At 43.5% G+C, this 22,788-nt stretch overlaps 1 protein-coding gene across 2 annotated transcripts in view; it reads left to right on the forward strand.

The window, feature by feature from the left end:
* Positions 1-22,788, forward strand: part of PRKG1 (protein kinase cGMP-dependent 1) — a 1,174,681-nt gene that overhangs the window by 220,945 nt on the left and 930,948 nt on the right. Inside the window, exon 1 of one of the 2 annotated variants that reach the window (XM_066600775.1) lies at positions 12,612-13,520. The exons of the other annotated variant lie outside the window; for it this stretch is intronic. Within the exon in view, the coding sequence (XP_066456872.1) occupies positions 13,213-13,520 (308 nt within the window). The 5' untranslated portion in view covers positions 12,612-13,212. Of the gene's footprint in view, positions 1-12,611; positions 13,521-22,788 lie in introns of those variants that run through there. 2 annotated transcript variants of the gene reach the window in all.

A 22,788-nucleotide genomic window follows, 5' to 3' on the forward strand; every position in this document is an offset into this window, starting at 1 on the left:
TCAGTCCCATCAGCCATTGCTATTAAGCCCCTGTTTGTGTATTCTGGTTCTGACCTTTGCCTATGTACCTAATAATTCTGACTTCTGTATTCCCTAACCTTGACTCTGTATTCTAGACTTCATTACTGCTTGCTGCCTGCCCTGACCATTTGCCAGAACTTCGTTATTGCATTTCTGCAGCCAGCCCTGACCATTGCCAGTCCTCGGAATACATATTTGTTCACAGCACAAGGTACCATTACTTGGCCCAGAGCAGCATCAGAAGCCCCACAACCGGGACAATCTGTGCAAGTAATGTTTTGGCAACCCTGCAGCGAAGCCCACAACTCTCTTTGGAGGGGTCAAGGTTGAAAACTGGGGTTTCCCAAGCGCTGCCTCCTCAGATAGCCCAAAGTCAAACTGGTTGGATCCACATCCATCTGCCTCATACATACACATTCGAGAGTCGTGCACAGTCACTCTACCCCCCCCCCCCCCCCCCCCATCACTACCACACCACCATACACAGCATTATCAGGGTTTGGATGATTAAACTGTAATACGTATCTGGGCCTTTAGACCAGTTTACCATGGATTAGAATGACATTGTTGGTCCATTTACATAATGCAAAATGTACATATTGTCCCTTTCTTGTCTCTCCTTGTACTGCTGGAGAACCACCTAATGCATCTAATTCCAGTTTTATAGACTTTTATCTGTCATTCTGTGTAATTATTTGTAACAATAGTAAAGGACCTTGTAAGCAACCAAAGACAGGACAAGAACATTCTCCCAAACATTCATTTTCCCGGTCATCAGACCATAGTAATATGCCAACTATAAGCCAACAAATGAGCAAAAACTTATTCTTCTGCTGATTGTGTCTTTTATGTGAGCATAAAAATCCTCTTTGATTGGCTACATATCTCCCTGTGTGAATGTGCAGATGAGCAGCCAACCAATGATAGCTCTTTTAGGATGAACAATCGTATTAATGATTGTTTGTCCCAATGCAGCCGATGATCTGCCCATATAGATGTTATTAACAAGCACGGATTGACAAGCTCATTGTCAATCAGCACTCAATAACGGGCAGATGATCTTCATTAGATACCTTTTTCTTTTAAGACACCTGCAATAACTTCTGGAAATACCTTGACATGATGGTTCACATCAGAAAAAAACAGCATTACATTACTTGGTCAGGCATGATTCCCAAATCTGTGTAGTCTATGAGCAGAACAGATGCTAGGAAGGCATATATTGACTCTTTAATTACCATCTTGCAAAATACAAATGTCTGATCCATTTGTGACATTCTAGCTGTTGAGGGAAATCCATAGATATTGTATGTACTGAAGATCAAGACAGAAATGATCAATATATTATCAGACCTGGGCAGGAAGTCAGAAAACATCAAAGCTGAGAATACGAGAGTACAGAAGCCTAAGACATTCTCTAGAATAATGTGTCTCTTCCACTTCTGTTTTAGATTTGAGCATGCATGCATTAAATCCCTTAGGTAACAATGGAGCAAACACTGCCAGCAATAGTCCAGACTACTGAATTTTGTGCTCAAACATATGCTACATACATTCTCTTACAAAGACTTTGCTTCAGCTGTCTCCAGTCTAGGCAGTCTTCTGTACATTGCCAACACCAATCAGTTTCCTGTCCTGATAGTTTGCTACCAAGTAAAATGATAAAGCTCCCTCCACATCTGTATTGGAAGTTCCGTTCAGACTTTCTTTGCACTGATCCTGCACAAAATGCAGAAGAAAATAGTATAGCATGCTGGAAAATGCAAGAGGACATTTAGCAAGACAGACCCAGTTATAGTCAACAGGGTCCATCTGTCACCGCTCAGCTCCATTATGGGATGGATCTATTCTTGGCATGAGCCCTGAGGGACAGGAATCCTGAAACAGCTGTCTGTACGTGGATATCTGGTTTGGCTTACATCCCTAGTCATGTTGGAAACACTTTTAAAATGTCAGATATTGACTCAGAAGGTAGTTACCATTCCAATAGGTAATGCTATGGAGGATTGGTCAATCATTCATTTACATACCGGGAAGTTCTTCCCAGGGAACTTTGCATGGTCTATATAAGACTCCCTACACTATCACAAAGCACTGACTATGACTGAGGATATGGATGGGGTAATGATATATTAGTACATGCCCACGGAATCCTCACTTAATCCTTACTGTCGTTCCAGAGTTTGATGTCTACATTGATACTTCTCTTCCTGTATATGGGCAGATTGGTTGGCTGAGAAGAGGGACAACCCAAGTAACTAGTTGGCATCAATTTGTGTACATTCATTCCGGCTCCTCCTCACAGAGGGCACCAATTATTCACTCAGTCTGGTCTGACCAACTGTCTGATCATACTATGGACTGTGACTCCCTGTCTGACTCTGTCTAAAGGGGTATCTGATCTGCTCTGAGTCTCAAGTTACAGCCAAGACTTCTGGTTTAACTCCTTGTATGACTCCCTGTCTGAGTTTCAGTCGGATGGGGTATCTGCTCTGCAGTTCCCTGCCTGATCTGAGCCTCAAAATAAAGTTGTCTGCTTTTCATTTATTAGTACATCTGGGGTGTTTGTTGCAGCCCATCTCCTGGATGATTATGGTTCTTATATTTGCTTTACATCTAACCATTGCCGCATTCCCTGTTGCCATCTAGGGAGAGCCAATGTCTCCCAGGTTCCTGATGTGGGTCTACTCTCATCAGGGTGATCAGCCCGCTTATAAGTAGAGTCTTTCTGTATCTGAGAGGTCAGTGTCAATTTCCCTTTATCCCCCATTTTGTGTTTTATTATGGTATATATATTTTGTGGTATCCGTGTTTGTACTACAGTGTATATACTCATCCTTTCTGGACATCATTAGTGCGTCCGGCTTGGAAGTAACCCTACACCCTTGTGGTAATTTCTTCTTTGGTGGAGAAACATTAATCCCCTGAACTTTAACATACAAAGTTGTTGATTACAATTTTATAATAAAAACAGCACATTTATGTACAAAAACAACCACATTACATGTCTCTAACCCCTACAGTTAGTTATGGTATGTATGCAACATGAGGAGGTCACAGCAGTGTGAGCTGCAGAATCCCGTCTGAGGCAAGATATTCAATACTGCAAATATAGTGTAACTTGTCGGTGGCAAGAGGAAGATGGTGTTGGTGAGGATGATCAGTCGGAACGCATATGGCAGGAAAAATTGTATTAAAGGAGTTTTCCGGGCAAAAACTATTGATGACATATTTTCAGGATAAGCCATCAGTAGTTAATCGCAGGGGACCTGCTACATGGGATCCCTGGAGAACACCTGATCACCTGTCTCACTGTGTAGCGGGCTGGACATGCGTCATAGAAGCAGGCTCACTGTGTAGTGCGCTGGACATGTGTCATAGGAGACGGGAGAGGAAGTTGCCTAGTTAGCTCCCCCACCATTAAAATCAGTGGGAGCTGAGGCAACTATTACACTTCTCGTGTTGGAGGCTGAAGTGTCGGAAGTGTAATAGCCATTGATTTCAATGGTATTGAAGCCAGCTAGGCCACCTCCTCTCCTGTCTCCTATGATGCATGCCCGGACCACTGCACTGACAGCAAGGTGGCTGATCAGGTGAACCATAAGGATCCCATGCGATGGATCCCCAGCAATTAGCTATTGATGACCTATCCTTGGGATAGGTCATCTATAGCTTTCATCCGGAAAACTCCTTGAAATACAAGAGATGTGGGTACATTAGAATAACTCCCTTTCTGATTTTGCAATGGGGTCTTCTGTTATATCCTCTTTCTGTCTGCAAAGCAGCAGGGTGTGAATTAACAGCATATTTGATTTGGGTGCTATGACTTTAAGAACAGATACATGAGCGGTGACGTGTTACAATGTTTCTAGTTTGTAAATAACAGGTGATACATATTATGATATTACATTCTGCTCTCTTACTAATAAAGTTTTGATCAATATAAATGATAACCTTAATCTTCCCGGTGTTGGGCTTCTTTTTCACACTTTTTCGGACTAAATATTGATTTTGCTATTAATAACATTTCAGAAGCTCTTACGAAAAAAGGCAGCCCCAGCATGGTGTTGTGAAGGTGAATAGAAAATGCATTTAGAGGTTAGATTACATTTCTCATCTGTTTAACCAAAAATACATTTCTGCATGGATGTTTCAGTGGAAAGATCTCTTCATTCATTCATGAGACTTTTGCACTTCCTCTAATCGACCACTATGTGGCACTGTTCCAATGGGTTGCATGCAAACATAATTTTGTAGTTGAGCATTAACTGGTGCTCAAAGCTTCAAAGAAAAAGTACATTTGCATTATAAAACTGTCATATGGTAGTCTATATTTGGTTCACTGAGTCTTCTGCATCAGATTATAGAGTCTGAGTTGGGCATTAGCTAAGAATCTGAAGCTGCGATGCTGTGCCGATTACACAAAATAAGGTAGTCAGAAAATGCCTGCGTCTTTCCAACTTGACTTCCATTCCTATTTTACTTTATGCTACATATACTATGTACATAGGGGACACGTAATGTTCATGCTGAGCAGAAAAGTAGTGGTCAGCCACTGCAGTTTCATCAGCAGTAGAGGCAAATTTGGTTTTCTTGGGTCCTCTCACGCAGGATGGAATAAGTCCGTGTGGACATTTCTGCATCTTGACTTTAAAACCTCAATATTATATTCCACGGCCATAAAGCTTTCCACTGAGAATTAATGATGGCATACAAAGGATGTAATCCCACAATTAAAGTCTGCTTAAAAAAAGCAAGAGATTCCACAAGATTTTCCACAGGGCCTCTTTCACACAAGCATTTAATTGCGTCTATTTTGCAGCGATAAAACACAGTCCGAAAATCACAACCATCTGAAGCCTTGGATTCCAAGGCATTTGTTCAGATGGGTGATTTTCGGGTGCGTAAAATCGTCCGGCCGGAACAGATAGGACTTGTTATATCTTTTCTGGGAATATGCTGGCCGTTCCCATTGACTCCTATGGGAGCCTATGAGAGCCGCCAGTAAATGCAAGGAGGAGGGAATTTAGCAGTGGCTCGATTGGGGAGGGCATTTGGCACAACTAGCTCTACTTAGCTCCTGCTCAGTCCCACCCACTCCCAGCCGGCAAGGTGCAGAAAGGGGGAGGGAGTTTAGCACGCTAGCTCTGCTAAGCTCCTGCCCCCTCCCTTTGCCGGCAGCTAGCAAGGGGCGGAGTGGGGCAGGCAAGCAGGAGGGAGTTTAGCAAAGCTAGAACTCTCTCCCCAGGGCCGCTGGTATTCCGGGCTGTGGCATTCATATGGCGCAGCCCAGCCATCTGAATGGGTGAGAATAGTACCCACTGATATAATTTCCTTTCTTGGCGAGTGCATTACTCCCAAACGCAAAAAAAAGAACCTGCTCACTTTTTGTGCGCATCTGCACACAAAGGATCTTCATAAAAGTCTATGGGAGGTGGGCAATGTGCATACAGATGCGTGATATTTTGTGCAATTCCATGAAAAAAAGAACACATCTGCAACTCATTAAGCTGAATAGCCATTTAAATCAGGGCATATTTGAACATGCGCAAAAAGTACAGCAACGTACGTCAATACTTGCGCAAAAAAGCCTCATACATAGTGCAAATACATTGCACTTAGGCATGCGCAAAAGTGCATGTGCCTACGTGAAGGAGCACGTAGATAGGTCAATGGTGCAGAAATGCATGTGACCTGAGCTGATCTCTATGCACAAACAGATCAATAGCGGGCATTTTTTCTTAAAGAGGTTTGCTTACTTTTCAATTATTGGTGGCAGTGGGAAAACGAGGTGTGCGGTCAAATAAAAAACACACCTACTCACCAACCAACGGCACGTTACTCCCTCGCCACCACTAGTCACCACTGCGGTTCTCTCCGGCAGCAGCGGTCACTTGGGTTGTTTACTTTTATGACAACTGCGGTCCATGGGAGGCCGGCAGGGATGTCATCAGTGACTTCCCAAAAACTAAATTTGAAGCCCATGTGTCAGGCCTGCTGGCTGGATGATGGGACCTGTCAGTTGCCGCAGTGCCGAACTGGTGATCCGGCGCTGTGGTGAGTATATTTCTTTTATATAGTTATGGGAATGAGGAGCTTAAAACTATATGTATGGAATATATATATATATATATGTATAATTATATCCACCCATCATATTGAGTAGCATCTTGTCCTCACATGTTGGCAGGCACACGATAAATGACAGTGATTTAAAATAAAGCCAAAAAATACTTACAAAGGTCTGCAGCGGCATGGTAAAGCCATTGGGCTTATTGTACTGTCATACAGTACTGCATGACATTATGAGGTGCATGCAGGGGAAGTTAAGAGCTCTGATGGGATGTTAGAAACAAAAAGCAATTAATATATATATATATATATATGTATGACAGTACAATAAGCCCAATGGCTTTACCATGCCGCTGCAGACCTTTGTAAGTATTTTTTGGCTTTATTTTAAATCACTGTCATTTATCGTGTGGCTGCCAACATGTGAGGACAAGATGCTACTCAGTATGATGGGTGGATATAATTAACTAATCACCCTCCCAGCAGTGAAAGGAGGTTAACCTTGTCATTGCCACAAACACCTCCTGCAGAGTTAATGACTGTGGGAACACATGGCATGAGATGGCAGCATGGTACAGTAACTGCATCTACTATCTGTCCTAATAAATACTTTCACTGCACCATACACTAAGTGAATATTAACCCCGGGCCGCGTCGTACCAGGGTATGATTACTCCGAGATTTATTTAAACCCATTTCCTGGCACATTATAACACTATGTTAATGAATGCACTAATGTTACACTGTACTGCACGGCTCTGAATCCAGATAACACAATGCCAGAGCCAGCTAAATAGTAGGAGAGCGGACTACAGCGCTGCGCAACACGGACATGATGAGGTTACATACATACGGGGATGGTGCTCGACTGTAGAAATCTGCTGTGGACTTAATGCAGGTCTGAGTCAAAATCCTCATTTAGGTATCTTTCATACGGGCGTCATTTTGACGAAGTGTGGGCACATAAAAAAAAAATTAAGTCTAAAAGAACTTATGGTTTTCTATGGGTTCTTTCAGACGAACGATTTTTTGACTCACCGGAAAATCCCCATAGAAGTCAATGGGGGGTGCGCACATATGGATGCGTGTGCAATATGATAGGAGATACATAATAGCCTGATTGTTTATTCCATTGGAAAAAGAACATATCTGGCCCACCTCCAAAGACCTCTATGGTGACCTTTGGTGCGCAGATGCACAGAAAGATACAGCAGGTCCTGTTGTTTTGCGTGCGTGAGAAATGCACATGTAATATCGGGAAATAAGAAACGAACCCATCGGCATCAATGGGTTCTATTCTCTGCGTATTGTAAATTTTATGTGCGCAAATACACCCATGTGAAGCCGCCCTAAGGCCACTCTCACACACACCGCTCTGTCCTACGATTAGCGCGGTGTCCAGAGCGTTGTGCTGACTGTGGTATAACGAACCCATTGATTTTAATGGGGCTTCTCAGACCTGCACTCGAATGAGGCATTTGTAATGCTAGGATTTTCGAGCGCTGTCTGCCCTACTTTGCAGCGTTTTCGCATTTTTTAATATACCCCATCACCTATCACAATGATGGGGTGCATTAAAAAGCGCTGTCAAATGCTGTAACATGCAGTCAAAAACACCACTCGAAATAGAGGTAAAAAGATGCGGTTCCAAGCGGCTCTTAACCGTATGCGCGAGGATGGCGTCAGACTGTGTTTAAGGCCTCATGTCCACGGGGAAAATAAGAATGAAAATCTGCAGCGTTTTTCCCGCACGCGGATCCGCGCCCCAAAGGAATGCATTGACCACCCGCGGATAGATAAATACCCGCAGATGGTAATTAAAAAATTTTTGTGCCGATCACGCATGCGGGAGCTCATAGAGCACATAGCTCAATTGATCTCCCGCATGAAAAATAAAAGACAATTACAGTGCATCCGCACTGCATCCGCAGCCCAAATCCGCGTTACAAATCCGCAGCGGGCCACCGGCACGCGTGATCCGCGCCCCATAGGGATGCATTGGACACCCGCAGGTAATTAAATACCTACGGATGTCATTTTCCCCTAAGGCGCGGATTGCGTGAGCGGGAAAACACCTGCAGCATGCTCCATTTTAGTGCGGGGCTCCCACGGGGACGGCTCCCGAAGGCTTCTATTGAAGCCTATGGAAGCCGTCCGGATCCGCGGCACACCCGCAGCTGAATTTCTGCTCTCCGGTGCGGGAGCGCAAGAGAGCAGGAGTTCAAAAAAAATAAATGGAGTGCATGGCGCATGCGCGCGGCACGCTGCTGGCATGCCGAGTACATCCACCGGGCCGCAGAAAGAGGATCCAACTGCAATGGAGGGCAGATCCGCAGCGTCCGGACAGGTAAGTTATTCTTTTTTCAGGCCTCATGTCCGCGGGAAAGGAGGGACCTGCTGCGGGATTCTGCATGAAGAATCCACGGCGGGCCTGATTTTCCCCGTGGACATGAGGCCTAGGGGATGCAATATTCAACAGCGTTAGTTTAAGCCCTCTTAGGCAGGTGACAGTTTCACAAAAGAGCATTCTAACATTAATGATGTTCTAGATGACATCATCAGTATTTCATACGTGGTGTAATTGCTGCAGTCACTCCACAACAGAAAACCCGCGGCAGCTATGCCAGAGAACTGCAGAGGCCAAATCCGCACCCAATCCGTAGTTTTTCTTGCGGATCTGCTGCGAGATTTAATCCTTGTATTTCAAGGGTTGAGTTTGGCAGCATAAATAAAGATGTTGTACATTTAAAATCCGTAACGTTTTTAAAAAATGCGGCAGAAATTTCCTGCACCATGTGAAGATCTTTTAAATACCCCCCAATGGATTACACAGTAAGGCTTCTTTTACACAGGCACTGCGATTTTCGGCCGCCCGCATTGCAGCTGAAGATTGCATGAACGAGAGGCAGCCATGGCTGAATCTCCCGTTTTCTCGTCCCTTCAGACGGCCGGACTGCGGTCTGGAATACCGTCGGCCGTGGGGAAAGAGTTCAACTCTGCTAAACTCCCTCCGCCTTTCTTCACCCTCTCCACCCCTTGCGGACTGCCGTAAAAAGGAAGGGGGCAGAAGCTTAGCGCTAGACTCCCTCCCCTTCTCCCGCCCCTTATTGGCTGCCAGCAAGGGTAGGGGGTGGAACGGGGTGGGAACGTAACAGAGCTAGTCGTGCTAAACTCCCTCCCCTACCCAGCACCTTTGCCTGCCGGCAGCTGCCATTGGCTCATTGCTGTTAAAAGTTAGGACAAGTCCTATCTTTTCTAGCCATGTGTAAATGCGGCTGCCGGAATCGGCACCATATGTGCTATTTTATCCCATTTTCCGCACCACAAAATCGCCTATCTGAATGAATGCATTGGATGGTCGCATTCAGACGAACGTATATCGGCTGGGTTTTCACGTCCAGCCGATATATGGTGTCTCTCTCTGCAGGGGGAGGAGGCTGGAAGAGCTGGGAGCAGTGCTCTGAGCTCCCGCCCCCTCTCTACCTCCTCTCCACCCCCTCTCCGCCCCTCTACATGCAATGAGAGGAGGCGGGATGGGGTGGGGCTAAGTTCTGGGAATTAGCTCCGCCCCCATCTCTCCTCTCCTCATTGAAAATAGTGCAGGGGGGTGGAGAGGAGGCAGAGAGGGGGCGGAAGCTCAGAGCACTGCTTCCGACTCTTCCAGCCTCCCCCCCCTGCAGAGATGGACGCTGTATATCGGCCGGCGTGAATACCCGGCCGATATACGGTCATCTGAATGCGCTCTTAATGTGTAATTTTGCCAGAGGAAATTCCACAGCATTTTCACTATGTATGAAGGCCTATAGTTTCTAGATATACATGACCATATAGCATCCAAGCAATTTGTATTCAGATCTAGTGCAGTCAAGGATATTGCCCACATCCCTGGTTCTCCAGGGCAATGAAGAGGTTAATGTCTGTATGCCTAGTGGTCTATGGCATTTAGGAAGTGTTATCACCCCTGGTGATCTAGGGTAGTGAAAGAGTTATTGTCAGTATCCTTGTAGTCCAGTGCTGGGTTTACATAGGACGACTGTTGGCTAAACGACCGTATGAGCGCTGATGTCACCGCTTAGGTTGTTAGCGCTCGTGTTTAGACAGGCAGATCACCACTATCACTGGCTTCTCGCTCAGCACTTCACGTTCTACAAATATGTGAAGCGCTGAGCGGGGAGTGTTTACACTCATAGAGAAGTTAGGGATCCTTCACATTGGCGATCGCGATATCGCCGCAGGAAAATTACTGCAAAAATCGCATATCTGTTTACGTGTTTACTCACGCCACATCGCATGAGTGAAAACATCGCAAATGTGAATGAAGCCATTGAAAATCATTGGTTTCATAATTCTGTGTTTTCACTCACTCTCGCAGCGCTCCAAAATTGCGCAATTTTCTTGCCACTGTGAAGGAACCCTTAGCGATCCAGCGATGATTTTGCCTGATAATCGTCCCGTGTGAATAGCCCTTAGAGCAATGAGGGGATTAATTTCAATGTCCCTGGTAGTCTAGTGCAATCAATGGGTTAAATGTAGCATCTGGGGCAATCAGGTGGTACATTTTAAGATCCCTGGTGAAGGGCAGAAAAAAGCTTAATGCTGCATACCTCTTGTCCTGTGCTTACTTGCCTCCCAGCGTTGCACTGGCTGTAAACTTATGCAGATGAGTGCCGGCAGGTATAGAGCAGAGCGTTAAGCTGTACCTACACAGGGGCACAGTTTTCTCTATAATCAGCCCCAAAATTCTGGAGCAATATACTCAATCACTGAGAGAAATGTCAACATTAGTGTGACGAGGGGCCTCAAAATGTGTCTGCAGGGAGCTCTATAGATATGCCACTGGTCTGAAGTTCTAGTCCAGTGTGGTAAAGCACATTTTTGGTAAGACAGGGTAGCAGTGGGGGTATATCAACATTGGATAACAACAGATACAAGGGGCAAACAAGAACATCTAAGGCCCAATGTCCACAGGTGGATCTGATTTGCGGAATCTGTGAGGGTGAAGATCTGCAAATCAAGGTGTCCATAAGGATACATGGATGTTCGCAAGTGAAATAAAGCATGCGGATTTGATTTGCGGACCTTTTGGTCTGGAAAAAAAATTGCAGCATGCTCCATTTCACTGTCAATAGAAGCTGTCCGATCCGCGGCCTGCCTGCAATTGAATTGCGGATGGACCGCGGATTCCACTGGAAAGCAGGAGTTTAAAAAAAAAAACTCCACTGCGCATGTTTGGCAGTGCGCTGGCCGGCGCTTTTGCACATATCCGCAGTGAAGAAAAGAGAAGACCCGGATGGGTAAGTAGAAGTCCCACAGGGTCCTCGGCCACTGCGGGCTTGCGCATGCGGAATCTGATTCGCCTGTGGACATGAGGCTTTAGGGTAGTTTCACATCTGTGCTCGGGGCTTCGCTTTCCTGCTCCGTTCAGGTCTAATCACCTATTCTCAGGATAGGTCAAGTCATCAATAGTTGATCCATGGGGGTCCACTACTCAGGATCCAAGCCAATCAGCTGATTCTCTGTCCCGCTGTCAGTGCAACTAAGCTGGATGTCCTCAATGCAATGAGGGGCTAAAGGTGTAATAGAAGGCATTGCTCCCATTGATCTCTGATATAGACATCCGGCTCAACTGACTGACAGCTGGCAGGAGGATCAACTGATCGGTTGGGATCCTGAGCGGCGGACTGCTGACGATTAGCTATTGATGACCTATCCTGCGGATGTCATTAGTAGTAAATATTCAGAAAGCCATTTAACATGCTTCACCTGTAAAAACCAAATGGCAAATAATGGCAGTGGCAACGTGACTCACTGCCACTATGTAGAAACCCAGCCGGAAGCTCTAACATAAAACCAGGCATTTACAAGCAATAATTAGGCACAGTTACGATCTTCACTATAAATCTATAACACCAAATGATTTCATGCAGCCAATTAAATTTCAGGAATATGTTTTATTGATGATGTATTTGGCGGTATAGTGAGGCATATCTGATAATTCACCATGAGTCACATCAAGTGTGCAAAATCCTTTACACCATTAATCTTTCGTTTATAGGATCATTTCATTGAATTGCTGTTTTAATAACCAGCTTACACTTTTTAGCTTTTAGACTTTTTGCATGAAGTCTTGTTGGGGAATGCTTTCATCTGCTGAACATCATGAGTTAAACTGCAGAAAGGTAGACAGAGCTTTGTTGCAGAATAGCATGCTGAACTGTTAAAAAAGCCTTTGTACTGATATGGTATATAACAGCAGACTGAAGAGGTAGACTTGTTAGCTGGTATGAAGAGCATAGATATAACATGTGATGGGATCAGGAGCATTACATACAGAGCTATGCTATCACAGAGGAGGTAGGGAGTGCAGGGCTGTGGAGGAGATGCCTGCACTCCAGTCTCTACTCTCCAGAAGCTCCTGTAGACACAGCCCCTCTCTGCTTGTGTCTTGCTCCCTCTGTGCCTCTTTCTGACGCAGATAACTGGAAATCACCCTGTACCAGAGCTCAGCTCTCAGTAATCGTAGTCATCCTGACAGAGGGAGGGATTTTTGTTCTTCTAGTTGGAGATCATGCATGCAAATGTTCCCTGGCTCTGCCTGTGACTGCTGCCACTCTCTCTAGTAATCATCCTGGTGGACATCTACTTCTTCAGCAGCTGACACTTTCCAGGACCTCAGTGTGGTGGTGACCTGTAGACACTGGTAGCCCAGGGCTCTAAGGAATTTCAGGCACAAAGGAGGCATCTGTTTACCATTGGAAAGGTGGATCTTCCTCAGCGTTAGGGACCTCCTCGTTGGATGTAAGAAGTGTGAAGCTCTCTGAAGACTGTGATTCATTCCGACAAAAAAGGGGTCTTTGGGACCATCTAAAGGATTTTAATGCACAACGGATACAAATACCTTCACAGGGAACTGGAAGTCGCCTTGGAAGCTTGACTGCGGACGCTAAAGGGAACTTCTTATTAGGTGAATAAGGGCGTCCGAGCGAGGATCACGACCTGTTGTGCGCAAAGTAAGTTGGAGAAAGTAGGAAGGAGCGGATCCTGTTCTGGAGGGGGGTTGAATTGACCGTGAAGACGACGAAGGGAGAAGGAAAGGCAGCAGGAGCCCCTGCCGGGAATATGGGCACATTGCGGGACTTGCAGTATGCTCTGCAGGAGAAGATTGAGGAGCTCAGGCAGAGGGATGCTCTTATTGACGAGCTGGAGCTGGAGTTAGATCAGAAGGACGAGCTCATCCAGAGATTGCAGAATGAGCTGGATAAGTATCGTTCTGTGATCAAACCTGCAACCCAACAGGTTCACAAACAAACTTCCAACACCTTAGGGGAACAGAGGACCAAGAGACAGGCTATCTCAGCTGAGCCAACTGCTTTTGACATCCAGGATCTCAGCCATGTCACCCTTCCTTTCTACCCCAAGAGCCCACAGTAAGCAGCAATGTGTCCTTGTAGCATCCTGTCTGTGCTAGTTCAGTGCTCTCTGTATTGTCTCTGTCCATCCACCTGTGTATAGACGACCTACTGCACCTTCTACTTTCCATTTCTGTCTCCATCCTCTGCAGTATTGTGTAACTAACACTTCTGTATGGGCTATTGTGCACATTTCTTCCCCTTCAAAAAATCCACCGTAACTGCACTCATCTATGTGTTGTTGTCAAATGTCCAGGTATGTGAAACTACAGACTTTTCTATGTTTGAAAAACATGTGTTATGTACCAAAGATTGTGATAACTTGGTGCAACTTTTTATAGTATTTGCTTTGCCCATTAGGATTATACAGTATGTGTCTGGTGTATAGTGTGGGCTCTGACCTAGGTGGGATTAGGAGGTACTGCATAATCTTGTGCTAAGCAATGCTGGATATGGACCTTTCACATGTGCAGAATATTTCTAGCGGCACAGCTTAATCTGCTGCAGTAGATATCTGCTTCATAACCCTCCTGTATACCTGCAGACTTTGGTGCAGAATTTTCTGCGTCTTTAGGTGCCTTGCACAAAAATTCTGAAAAGTCCCTAACAAAGAGCACCTTTCTATCAAGTTTGTAACTCAGGGATGAACATTTCACTGTATCAGTTCTTCATTAAAATGCAGGCTCTGCCAAGCACAGGTGATTTTGCAATAGACTACTAAGACATATATATATCTAACCAATGACTTCCTCTACTGTATGTTCTTTCTCAAATGCTATTCTCACACGTTATGAACATTTAAATAATTTAATGAAAACTAAGACATCAAAGACAACACAGTTCATCAACATTTCCCATGTGGTTTGATTATCCAGTAGATCAAGAGGCGTGTGCTCTAAATTATTCCAGGCGCTGAAAATGTTCATTTCCACAATCCTGATTATAAGAAAAAATGAATTAAAGTAGAGAACAATTTGCTGGTTGATTTCTACCTCCAATGAAGCAGCAAACCCTTTTTATTTTAATCAGATCTAAGTGTTGTAGAGTTTGCATGACATGCAAGTATAAAGTACAACTGAGGGAGACAACTAGTGAAAATTCAATTTTACCAGATATGGCTGTACCAAAGAAAGTTCACTTCTTTATCAGTCCTTCTTGTAATGAATATCCATTGACTTGGTCTTCAGAGAGATGTTATCCACTATGTATACTAGTGATAGTATGAGATGGCATGTAACACGTGGGTTGATCATTCATCTGGTGAGCATGATCTTTCTTTTACAGTTCCGTTGGGCTCCATGTCTTGAACATCTAGATACACTATCACATACACATCACCATCCCATTAACTTACTATATATCAAAGGAACTGAACAGTGCATTGCATGGGAGGCTTTGGGTTAACCAAGGACACAACCCAGCAATTTATAGACTATACTTTATTGGGCTATACCTGCAAAAAACTTCATTGAAAGAGTACTTACAGCAGTGGTCTCCAACTTGTGGCTCTCTTCAAACGTGAGGAATAGACGCAGCTAAAGACGCAGTTTAATCTGCTGCTGCAGATTTCTGCTTTATAGCCTGCATGTATACATATGGATTTTGGTGCAGAATTTGCTGCGCCTTTAAATGCATCTTGCAGAAAAATTCTGCACGTGCGAAAGGTTCCTACCTGTTGCATGACCACAACTCTCAGCATGCATGCTCGTAGTTGTAGTTTTGCAGCAGTTGAAAAGTCACAGGTTGGAGGGCACAAAAATGACCAATGTGTTAAAGCCCTTACCCATGCACATACAAACACACTAATTTTGTGTGTACCACTCATTCGCCTTTTTACATCTTTCACACTGTATTAAAACTCATACTTTGAGGCACCACATGGTGTCTGAAAAATAGGAGAAATTGCTATCAGTATGCTGTCGACAGCAAACAAGAGAATCACCTCTCAGCAGGTTAACAGGTAGCGAACCACAGCGGTTCTGCCTGAAAAGGAAAGGAGCATCGATTTGAAAATCACTTTCCGATCATGCCTTGCAATAACAAAAAGAAGGAAAAGAGAAACATGTTTTTTTCTTTCCATTTATAGGACAAATCTGCACTCTCCGAAATTTGGGGTTTTTGATTCTTTTTTTTTTTTTTGCACAATGCAGTTCATCACATTCCTATATATTCTGCTGGCGCTGAATGCAGTTTATATAATCACAGCGTGGGTTAGCTGAATACATTCCCTAGAGAGAGTGATACAATCCTTCAGAATTAAGCTTGAACAGCAGGGACAGTTTATAAAATCCTTGGGGATTGCCAATGTCAATCACTAAAAGAATGCTAAATCACATTTACTTTCCCTCTCATGCTTTCATTAGTTTTTTTCTGCAGTATCTCACATCAGTTAATATGTCATAGTAGTGTGCAGATATCTACAGCGTAATATAACGGAGATGCACTTGCACTGGTTGCTTTTTGAACATTTCTGCATTCCCAGTATACTTAGTATCCTCCTGTCCATCTCTTATATTATAACATATGTCCTCTTCATTATGCAATAAAGAGCCACCTTCATGAAATAATTGGGTATGATTTCCTAGTAGGATTGATGGCAGAAAACAATTTATGTTCTTATTGTTGCTGTTGGCTGATTCCGAGGCATGACCATATTTTGTTCCGTCTGCCTAGCAATGGAGGTTATGCCTGGTTCCCTAGCAACAGGAGGCTAACATTGGAATGATGTGCTTTCAGGCATGGAATGATCATATTCCTATACACTTCTCCATTCTATGCCACATCTATCTCCTGCCCATCAGTGGTGCCTTCTCTTTTTCTTCTTCTTGACTTACCCGTCTGCTTTTATTCTACGTTTCATATCAGGTGAACCCTGTCTTCTATTCCTTTATGCCCTTTCATTCTGCTTTATTCTTTCCAGTCACATCAGGTTCCCACACTTCTATTATTTTTGTTTGATTAGCTGTGTAAAGTACTAATATATTCCCGGGAAACCATCCACCATGTTAGATGTGCAACTACTGGGTGTTTTTTTTTTGTTTACCATTTTTAACTGTTTGCTGTGACCATTGAAATGCACTTTACTATAAACTTTACCAGTCACCTTAGACTTCCAGCCTCCGAATATTTGCTGAACTGGAGATAAAGTATTTCTTATATGTAAACAAGAAATGCCATATGATCCATTGAAGGAAATTGCTGACCATGCAGATTGTCTCCTATGACTATCGGACAACTGTTTGCACAACTGCTATGAAAAACTAATACCTGAATCAACAAACCGTATGACATGGCAACATGCAATGAATGGTGATTAACTGAGCATCAATGTGAGAAGTTACAGTTGTGCTCACTTTGGTAGATAGTTGTTAGTAACATAGAGAATTGATACCAGAAAAAGACCCCCTGATCCATCTAGTCTGCCCTTATATTATTTCCTTTTTCTGTCTCTTTTAGGGTAGATCTATGATTATTCCAGGTAGCTTGACTTCATGTCTTGTTCATTTTCCAACCACATCTGCTGGAAGTTTGTACCAAGCATCTACTACTCTTTCAGTAAAATAATACTTTCTGACATGGCTTCTGATCTTCCCCAACTAATCGCAGATTGTGTCCTCTTGTTTAGCTTCTTAATAAAGACACTTCCTTCCTGAACCTTATTTATACCATTAACACATATAAAGCTACTGATCATGTCTCCCTCTTCCTTTCTCTCCTCCAGGCTCTACAGATTAAGTTCTTTAACTCTTTCCTGATAAGTTTTGTTCTTGAGAACTTCCACCGTTTATGTACACATCTTTGGACTTAGTCTATTTTTTCAGTGTCTTTCTGTAGAGGAGGTCTCCAGAACTGAACACAGCATTCCAGATGTGGTCTCACGAGAGCTTTATACTAGAGACAAGCGAGCACCCAAATGCTCGGGTCTGTGTTATTCTAGTCGAGCTTTTCATAAAATTCGAGAGCTCTACTCGAGTAATGAACCCCATTGACTACAATGGGAGACTTGAGCATTTTTGTATGTGGGACACCGGGTGCCAAGCTTTTTTTTTTTTCCTAGATGCATCTCTCTCTCTCTCTCCCCTGCCTGCCAGACAAAAAAATTGCCAATGACGCGCGCTGCGCCGCGCCGGAGAGGGGCCAAAAACTGGGGCGGGGTCAAATGCGGCTTGATGCTTGTTCGAGTAACGAGCACCATCGAGTACGCTAATACTCGAATGAGCATCAAGCTCGGCAGAGTATGTTCGCTCAACTCTACTCTATACAGCAGGATCACAATCTCTCTCTTTCTACTGGTTATACCTCTTGCTATACAGCTGAGCATCCTACTCGCTATCCTCTAGCCAGACCACATCATGGAGTAATTTTTAGGCTGTCAGAAATCAGAGCCCCTACATCCTTCTCTTCTGAAGTCCTGGGTAACACAGAAGACCCGATATAATAGTCAGTCTGAGGATTTTTTCTCCACAAGTGCATTATTTCCCATTTGGAAACATTGAACTGCAGTTTCTACTATTTTGACCATTTGTCCAGTTCGGCTGAATCTTTCTCCGTACTCAAGACACCAGCAGTAGTATCAACCCTATTGCATACTTTTGTGTCATCAGCAAACAAACAAACCTTACCTATTAAATTTTCTCCTATATCACTTACCAACCAAGGGTTATTAAAACCCTTGTGGTGACCACTTGTACTGTCCCTTTTACACACAATGAGAAATGCATAATTCTTATTTGCCCGAGCTAACGAGTCAGTGATGTCATCACCAGCTTGCTTGCGCTTGTGCAGCCTGCTTAGACAGGCAGATCATCATTGAGAATCGTTCAGTTCCCGTTCAGTGTTGCACATTTCTATGTAAAAAACTGAGCAGGGAGTGTTTAAATGCAACGAGAAGTAAATGAGCCAACAATGATTTTTATGCCGGCTCAAACTGAACGATGAGCAAAAACCGAACGATCCTATATTCGTCATTCAATCGCTGGCTCGTGTTTAAACTTTTGTTCATTTTACCGATTTCTTTTTTTTTTAATAATACTTGTTACGTCTAAACATATCTTAACTAGAGATGAGCGAGCATACTCGCTAAGGGCAATTACTCGAGCGAACATTGCCCTTAATGAGTACCTGCCCGCTCGGAAGAAAAGATTCGGTTGCCGGCGGGGAGCGGCGGGGGAGAGCGGGGGGAGGGGGGGGCCGAGGGGATATCTCTCTCTCCCTCTCTCCCCCCCGCTACCCCCTGCTCACTCCCGCAACTCACCTCTCACCCGCGCCAGCACCCGAATCTTTGCTCCCGAGCGGGCAGGTACTCGCTAAGGACAATGCTCGCTCGAGTAATTGCCCTTAGCGAGTATGCTCGCTCATCTCTAATCTGTTTCTTGTTCAAAATACACTCCATTAACAACAACACTCTGATATCTATCTCTTAATCAATTGCAAATCCACCAAAGTATCAAAGGACTAAATCCAATTTTTCAGTAACTTTTCTATGAGCTCTTTATGTAGTACTGTATCAAAGGCTTTAATGAAATCTAGATAGGCGATATCAAAAGCCCTTCCTTCATCTCTGTTCATATCATGTCTAGTCAAATGCATAACTTCTCGGTCCAAATGTAAGAAAAATCCTAAATAGCTCCCCCAAATATCATAGCTTATTTGTATTATTGATCTTCTCATAAGGGGCAGAGGGAACTTTTTGATGCCTTCCTACTCAAGGGCAGCAGACACCTCTGCACTCCTTATATCTTCCGTTCTGTTTCCAGTCTATTCTTTTCTGAACACCCTCGTTGTCATGAAAGATGCTTTCCTACCGGAAGTGTTGTCGTTTTTGTCCGAATTGTTCTGTTTTTCATTAGCATTTGATCAATTTGGCATTGACACCATCAAAAGTACAAAAATATCAGTAATATCAAGTCTAAAAAGTTGGCACCCAGTAGTTCATCTGCCGTCTTGAATCCGTTTTTGAATAAATGGTTTGAATATATCTTAGCCACATTGAAATTCTTTTGTCAGAGGTGAATGAGATGATTCATGAATATAATTTTCCTTTATGAGTTCAATAATAAGACCGACTGTCTCGCGAAGCCCAAAGAACCATAAACTGTGAATACAAAGACACGTTGATATTCAGGATCTCCTATGTCACGTTGCTCATATTTTTCTCATTTGCCTGTCATGTATTTATATCTTATGATCCTATCAATGAATTCACTGTGTGCAAAGCATTTAAAGGAAATTGTTTTTTAGCTATTGCGGAGAAAACATCTAACCCAAGAGTCAGGTAATGCACAGGACTAGTTTATCCAGAGAATTGTCCATCTGAGAGAAAGGGAATGTTCCTTTCAAGTTGTTCCTCAAAAGGTTTGTTCTGTACAAACAGAAAAGAAGCCTTTTGAAATTTCTAGACACCTTTCTTATCGTAAAGGACAAGAAGTCTCAAAATGTGAGATACAATGAGATAATGACAAATCCACCCTTTCAAGTCTAGTTCTTCTTCAAGCAAAGCTTCACTATTGGCTAGCTCTTCCCCAAAATGCAGAGCATAATAAATGAAGATACTCCGGAATATAGAGATGGGTATAATATGCTTATGCTTTTTTATCATACTTTCTTCAGGAATATTAGTTTCTAGATAGCTCTGTGTCTACTGACTTGTTGTTCCTCTGCCTTGCCCTTGCTGAGTATTCTGGAATGAGAAGTATACATTCCCAGTGCTGAACTATATTCTGCTTATGCAAACAGTATATTCTGCTTTTATAATTGTATGTTGTTTTAGGCCGTCTGCCTCCACATTCCACACCCAATACCGCCTATAGCATGCTATGGCCAAACACGATTTCCTGCCCACGAGTGGAAATCGATTGCGATTTTCCATTCACAGAGAAGAAATTGCCGCATACTGCGATTGTATGTAAATTCCCATGTGGACGGCTTCCATTAAAGTGAATGGCAAGGCAATGGCAAGGCATAATCTGTACTGCACCGGCTGCACGTCCACAATACAGATCCGGACAGGTACGCGGGGGTCACCGTCCGGGCACAGGGTTTGATTCTGCTGCAGGATTCCACATGCGGAACCTGACCCTGCCATATTTAGTTGACCTAATGCTTATCTAAGAAGTATAAAAGTTTAAAGGTCTGTCCAATAAGTAAAAGCTCATGTTATTGCTTTATCTTGTGGTGTAACTCACCTCTCCCCATCCCAGCGGCAAGTCTCTGTAAGTGGCCATCAGTCTTCTGTCTCTAGCCACTGGTTGCATTAGGTTGCTAAGCAATCTAGGGGTACTTTTACAGTTGTCTCAATAACTATCACTCTTGTACTTTAACACAAGAGTGATAGTCGTCCACTGAATGGAGGCAAAGCACGCTGGAGATCTTCTCTGGCTGCATTCACTGAAAGCGAATGCCTGTGTACACTGAGCGAAAAGTCACTCAACAGTCTTTTTATTTCAATGAGAGTGAAGGAAGTGACTAGCGACTAATGAGCGATTTCTTGCTTTTTGTTGGGTCCCACGTTTATGTGGAACAACTGTCCTTTAAAATCGCTCATTTGAGCAATTTTTTTGCCCATAGTTGGCCCTTGTAAAAGTATCCTAACTCACCTAATTTTCTCCAGCATTGTCATTCTGCCCACAACTATGCACTTCTGCCCATCTTCTGACTACATTCTAGTGCTTTGGCTATCAGATACCTGACCATTCTCTTGGTGACGATCTTTGGCTTTATTTCTGATTATGCTTCAGCTTTCTTCACCACATCTGCTGTCAGGCAGTGACTAGTAATCCAACTAATAAAGTCTATACCTCCTTACGAGAGTTAAAGTGTTATGTCACTAAAAAAAAAAAAATTCAATACTTACCTATTCCTCCCCCGTCAGTCTACTTACCAGATCTTCACTTCAACGATCTTCTCCTGTCTCCCGCAGTCTGGGGGGCAGGCGGCATCACCTCACCTCCAGCTGGCTGATTCTTCTGCTTCCTGTGAGGTTACGTACATTGGCTGGCAGTCTTCTTCCTGCCAGCCAATGTATGTTACATCGCAGCTCACAGGCCAGCAAGGGGAGTGCCGATCTACTTAATTGATTGCTCATGCGAGCTGTCTCTGAAATAGGTCAGAATTCCTTCCTGGGCAGTGAACGCTACAGCACAGGGATGTGACCTTCACTGACCCGGCCGGAAGAGAATGCGAGGAATGCCAGCTTCATGACAAGCCAGCCGGCATGGGGTGAGGTGACCCCTGGGCACTGCAGAAGCTCAGCTAGGAGAAGATGTGGTAAGGAGACTGACGGAGAAGAAATAGGTGAGTGTAGAATTTTTTTTTTTAATGACAAAACCCCTTTAAGGATGAAAAAGGGGAGGGTGAAATTCCTTAGGCTATATGCCTCAGATCAGAGGCATAACTTGAAGCTACTGGGCCCCAAAGCAAAATCTGTATAATGCTTTATTTATAGGACTGGACTCCCTATATGGAGAAGAGAGGTCTTATGGGCCCCCTAAGGCTCCTGTTCACGGGTGACACCACATTCACTACATTCCCTATAGTTACTCCCCTGCCTCAGATTATCCAGGGCCAAATGATTGTAGATAGAATGTGTAACTAGACTTTTAAATGACATTCTAAAATAAGCAGTTATTTGTGTGTAAAAAAGGCTTCACACTATTTTTTTCTATTATATGACTTGTCTTCTGCGTTATTAGCTCCTCCTCTATAGGCTCAATTTCTAATTGTCAATTTTCCTGACCTCAGCTTCAGGAGGGGTGAAGACTAACTGCTATGTCATCTTCCATGACACAATATATAAGTGAGGAGATTTCCTATCTTTTCTAGCTTTCCTATCTCTCTGTAGCCCACCCTCAGAAACAGCAGCATCATGAAGGACATTATAAAGCATTACTGAGCAGTGTAACTGTGAATAAAGCATTTGAACAATATAAAACACTTACAACAAGCTACAGCTACAGTACATCTTTATGTGTCTTTCTGTCTCCCTCCAGCAGCTTCTTCCCCTCTCCATACATTCCATGGACTGCACTTGTAACCTGATCTCTCAGTGTACAGACTTCTGGCATTTTATCAGTAAATTTAGAGAGAGGGAATATAGCAGGAGATAGAAAAGTGGATGATAAGCAGGGAAAAAGGCATTTTTTTTGTAATAAAATGTAACACTAAATTTCTTACCTTCACTTGTACCAGAGATTTATGGAAAAAAATAAAGTTCAGTTACTCTTCAAGAATCGACTTTTGGGTGAAAAAAATGGAATTTGTGGATTCTATAAACGTAGCATTGTTTAGT

Source organism: Eleutherodactylus coqui, chromosome 4 (assembly GCF_035609145.1).
Source record: "Eleutherodactylus coqui strain aEleCoq1 chromosome 4, aEleCoq1.hap1, whole genome shotgun sequence".
In the NCBI taxonomy this organism is placed as follows: domain Eukaryota; kingdom Metazoa; phylum Chordata; class Amphibia; order Anura; family Eleutherodactylidae; genus Eleutherodactylus; species Eleutherodactylus coqui.